The sequence below is a fragment of the Eurypyga helias genome, unplaced genomic scaffold, assembly GCF_000690775.1.
Source record: "Eurypyga helias isolate BGI_N326 unplaced genomic scaffold, ASM69077v1 scaffold28027, whole genome shotgun sequence".
Taxonomy (NCBI): domain Eukaryota; kingdom Metazoa; phylum Chordata; class Aves; order Eurypygiformes; family Eurypygidae; genus Eurypyga; species Eurypyga helias.
Window position 1 is genome coordinate 1 of NW_010264056.1, and position 4650 is coordinate 4650.

At 57.7% G+C, this 4650-nt stretch overlaps 1 protein-coding gene across 1 annotated transcript in view; it reads left to right on the forward strand.

Annotated features, from left to right (window-relative positions):
* Positions 1-113: 113 nt before the first annotated feature.
* THOP1 (thimet oligopeptidase 1) overlaps positions 114-4650 on the forward strand; it is a gene marked incomplete at its 5' end in the record, with an annotated part of 6041 nt that continues 1504 nt past the window's right edge. Inside the window, 8 exons of the mRNA XM_010156279.1 lie at positions 114-344; positions 1630-1778; positions 2256-2363; positions 3044-3146; positions 3306-3466; positions 3596-3731; positions 3826-4192; positions 4403-4645. Of these exons, the coding sequence (XP_010154581.1) occupies positions 114-344; positions 1630-1778; positions 2256-2363; positions 3044-3146; positions 3306-3466; positions 3596-3731; positions 3826-4192; positions 4403-4645 (1498 nt within the window). The remainder of the gene's footprint in view (positions 345-1629; positions 1779-2255; positions 2364-3043; positions 3147-3305; positions 3467-3595; positions 3732-3825; positions 4193-4402; positions 4646-4650) is intronic.

Here is a 4650-nt window from a genome sequence, read left to right on the forward strand (position 1 = left end):
CAACATGTTTTTTTTTTTTGCCAGGCCTCTCCTTTAACTGCTTTTATCGAGTTTTAGCTACACACATGCAGCTGAATTTTCATTCCGGCCCCGTGTGAGACCACCTCTCACAGCCCGTTTCCTCCCCACGGCCCCCCCAGGTAACGTCGTGGATAGCCAGTCCCCCAGACTGTTGGCAAACCAGCTGAGATGGGACCTGACCGCCGAACAGATCGAGCACATGGCTGCAGAGCTCACCGAGAGGACCAAGCTTGTCTACGACAGGGTGGGCTCCCAGGAGCAGGGCGAGGTGTCCTACGAAAACACGCTCAAGGCACTGGCAGATGTGGAAGTGGAATACACGGGTGGGTACACTGAGTGGGAGCGCTGGTGTTCTGGGAAGCAAAATGTTGGGTTTTCTCCTCTCTGGGCTGTCATCTCCCTTTTTCTTCCTTTGGCTCCCTCAGCAGCATGGTTTTTTCCCCTGGTTAATGTTTATGCCGCTAGATAAAAATGCAAAGAGCGGATTTGGAATGGAAGAGCGAGTCTAAACCAAGCGTTTTGGCAGCGGGATGGTCTGCGGGAGGAGTAGCCAGGTTCTCAAGGTTGTCCCCTGCTTTTACGTGTCAGGGTGCATTAATGGGAACAGACTGGGCATTGGTCACGGTGATCTAAGAAATCTTCTCACTTTTTCCCTGAGGCAGCGGGTACGTGTCTCTCCGTGTGCCTGGTTTAAACACTGCTGTCGTTTTGGGGATTAGGTGTAAAGTAAGAGGAGGCGATGGCATCGTGCTGGCCAACGATGCAGCCTTCGGTACGTCCCTGGCTAATTATTGACAGCAGTGTAATGCCAGAATCACGTACTCCTGCCTCATGGCATCTGTTAGCTGTCCTGACCGCCCGTGTTGCGAGATGTCACGACTTCATGAGGCAGAAGCCAGCCTGCAAGCCTCTTCTTTCTTCCCTCTGATTCCTTTTTCCTAAAATAAGAGGAAAAGCCCTTACTAAGCAGGGGTAGTGTTAACTTCAGCAGAACTGTCAGCACTTTCCCTGGGTGATAGTAGCTGCCTGCTCACCTTCTGCTGGGTGGGGAGTTCTCGTGCCTGGAGGGCAGCACCTTCCCGCTGAGTCGTACAATTTGAGGTGTTGCCGAGATGGTGGCAGGGAGTGTGCTCCCTTTTCCCTTCTAAAATGGAAATCCATCAGGATGGAGCACACCTGGGACGTGGCGGTCACTTTTAGCCCAAGGGAAGGAGTCGGGCAGCGATGCTGTGTGTGTCTGGCCTGGGAGTCTCAAAACATGGCACCGGTATAACCGGGGCGAAGGCGCTGGGGTCTCGCAGGCGTGCAATTCATGAGAGTTTTGTGAGGAAAGATGGATTGTAGCGGGAAATCAGTGGGCAGACGTGCCTGGCGGCGAGGGAGGAAGGGGTGGTGAGCATGCTGGTTGTGGGTGCTGCTCAGAGGGCAGCCCGGGGTTTGATGGCAGCAGCTTGCCTTGCTCTTCCCTGTGTGGGCGGGCAGGTCAGGCTCCAGGGCCGTGAAACTGGCTCTCAGTTACCACAGGCTCTCCGTGCGCACTCCCACTCAGGAGCAGCTCTGGGGCACGAAGCCATTGCCTTGGATGTAATCCCTCTTCTGCCTTTCCAGTCCGTCGGAACATGCTGGACTTCCCCCAGCACGTCTCTCCTTGCAAAGACATCCGTGCGGCGAGCACCGAGGCGGACAAGAAGCTCTCGGAGTTCGACGTGGAGATGAGCATGAGGCAGGACGTGTACCAGAGGATTGTCTGGCTCCAGGTGCGTGCTGGGGAGGACGTGCTGTCAGCGTCGCGCGCGCGCAAGGCGCTGAAACCTCCCGGCGTTACAGCAAACCCTCTTCCCTTCTCTCAGAACTTAGAAGGGAACGATACCGAGTCAGGGCTGGAACTGCATCGCTGTGTGAGCATGGCTGTTAGTGAGAACCGGGGTGTTGGGGTTTGAGGGCTCTGCCCACCCCCCCAGGGCCTCGATTGCTCCGTTGGTAAAGTGTTGTTAGTACACCCAGCCTGCCTCACGTGGGGAAGGGGCTGGGTTATGCCCTGAAACGCGCCGTAATACAGCGTAAGAGTGGGATGTTCAAAGCTATCCGGTAGGAGCTCCTACGCCAAACCAAAGCCTTTTTGTGGGGTGTTTCCATCTGCTTTTGGGACACTGGTGTTGCAGTAACTCCACCCAGGAACCAGCATCCTGCAACACCTGATCCCGCGATTCCCTGTGCTGGGTTTTGTTTTACAGGAGAAAGCAGAGAGTGCTTCACTGAAGCCTGAAGCGAAGAGGTATCTGGAGAGGCTGATCAAGTTGGGTAAAAGAAACGGTCTCCATCTCCCCGAGGAAACGCAGGAGGTGAGATCCCAGAGCTTGAAGCGAGCACACGCAGAGGAGGCCTTGCAGGGCCAACAGGACAGTGTAGCACTGGAGCAGAGGACTGAGGCTCACACTCGTATTTGGCCCGTTTCCTGTGACTTTGGGCACGCTGGGTGACATCTCCGTGCTCCTCTTTTTCCTTTCCCTCAAAGTGGGGTCAACGCTGGGACCCGAGGGGATCCTGAGAGCTGCAGACGGTGCTGCGCAGCTCAGGGGCGGAAGTAGCGCCCAGTCCCCGGGTGGCGGTCGGGGAAGGTGCCCCGGTGGGGCTGGGGGTTGCCGAGCTGCGCAGGGTCTCCCTCTCTTCCCATGTGCCAGTGGCTCAGCGAAGGAGCTGGCAGCTGGGTTAAAAATAGAAGGTGAAATGAAATAAGGGTAGAAGAGGTTGTTGGTTAAACACCTGCAGCTCCCAGGCTGGCGGGAGACGGCTGGGACCTTGCTGAGGTGGCTGCTTTCCTACCAGGTGTGATCAAAGGGAGCCTGTTCTAGGCTGAGAGCTCAGTGCTCGTGCAGTTAATTCTGCAGCGTTGCCTTTGGGTAAAAGCCAAGTGCAGACGGCTGGGCAGCTCGGCAGGCGGGCTGCTGCCTGGAGACTGCCAACGGTGCTGTTTGCCTTCCCCCTTTGGACCGACTCTTCTCTCTTCATCTGTATTTTGCAGAAAATCAAAGCGATTAAGAAAAAGCTGAGTGTCCTTTGCATAGACTTCAACAAGAATCTTAATGAAGACACTACCTACTTGCCCTTCTCGAAGGAGGAACTAGGTACGGAGCGCTCGGGATTATTTCTCTGCTGGTGTGGTGGCTCCGAGGGCCTGGATTCCCCTGGCCAAGGAGCAGGAGCTTGTCCCTGTGCTCAGCCCCCAGGCTGGTATTTCTGGAGAGGCCTGAGCTCTCCATCGGTCCTGTCTGCTCCTTTCTCAGGGGGGCTCCCCGAGGACTTCCTCAACTCCCTGGAGAAGACGGAGGATGGCCGGCTGAAAGTCACCTTGAAATACCCGCACTATTTCCCTCTCCTGAAGAAGTGCTACGTGCCTGAGACGAGGAGGAAGGTGGAGGAAATGTTCAACTCCAGGTGCAAAGAGGTAGGGGGGTGCCTCGCCTCTTGCCAGGCCAGGTCCCAGGCACTGAGATTTGGGCTCCTTTCCACCCTGGGGCTCGTGCTTCCTTTCTCGCCTGCGTACCCCGTGCCACTCTGTGACTCTACCTTGCAGGAAAATTGCTTGATCCTCAAGGAGCTGGTGGACCTGCGTGCTCAGAAAGCCAGTCTCCTGGGCTTCAGCACGCACGCGGACTTCGTGCTGGAGATGAACATGGCTAAAAGCAGCAAGACGGTGGCTACGTTCCTGGGTACGGACGGCGCTTGGCTGCGGCTGGGGGGAGCTCACGGCCGGGCGTGCTGCTCGACCCCAGGCACTGACCCTGCCTGCCTTGCTTTTCCTAGATGAGCTGGCCCAGAAGCTGAAACCCCTCGGAGAGAAGGAACGGGCTGTGATCCTGGACCTGAAAAAGAAAGAATGCGAGAAGCGTGGCCTGGAGTTTGACAACCGCATCAACGCCTGGGACATGCGTTACTACATGAACCAGGTGGAGGAGACCAAGTACAGCGTGGACCAGAACCTGCTGAAGGAGTATTTCCCCATGCAGGTGGTCACCACAGGCCTGCTGGCCATTTACCAGGAGCTGCTGGGCCTCACCTTCCATCTGGAAGAGAAGGCTCAGGTCTGGCACGAGGACGTCCAGCTCTACACGGTGAAGGACACCTCCTCCGGGGAGGCCATCGGCAAATTCTACCTGGATCTGTACCCACGGTGAGGCCTTGGGCGAGGTGAGGGAGGAGGGCCAGGGCAGGGGGAGCAGAGCCTGCCACGTGCCCGGGGAGTGGGAGAGGCCGTCCCGCTCCCAGACGCGTGGCTGTGCCGGGGGAGCGGTGCGTGCTCCGTCCCAGGTCCTGCTCCGAGCAGGCCCGTGGTGGCTCCTGGCTGGAGGATCCCTGTAACCCTCTCCTCTTCCTGGCCCAGGGAAGGGAAGTACGGGCACGCAGCCTGCTTCGGCCTGCAGCCGGGCTGCCTCTTGCCGGACTGCAGCCGGCAGATCTCGGTGGCTGCCATGGCGGCCAATTTCACCAAGCCCACGCCGGATGCACCTTCCCTGCTGCAGCACGACGAAGTGGAGACGTACTTCCATGAATTCGGGCATGTCATGCACCAGCTCTGCTCTCAGGTGAGGCTGGCCGAGGGTCGGTTTCTTACCCGTCACGCTCCCCGTG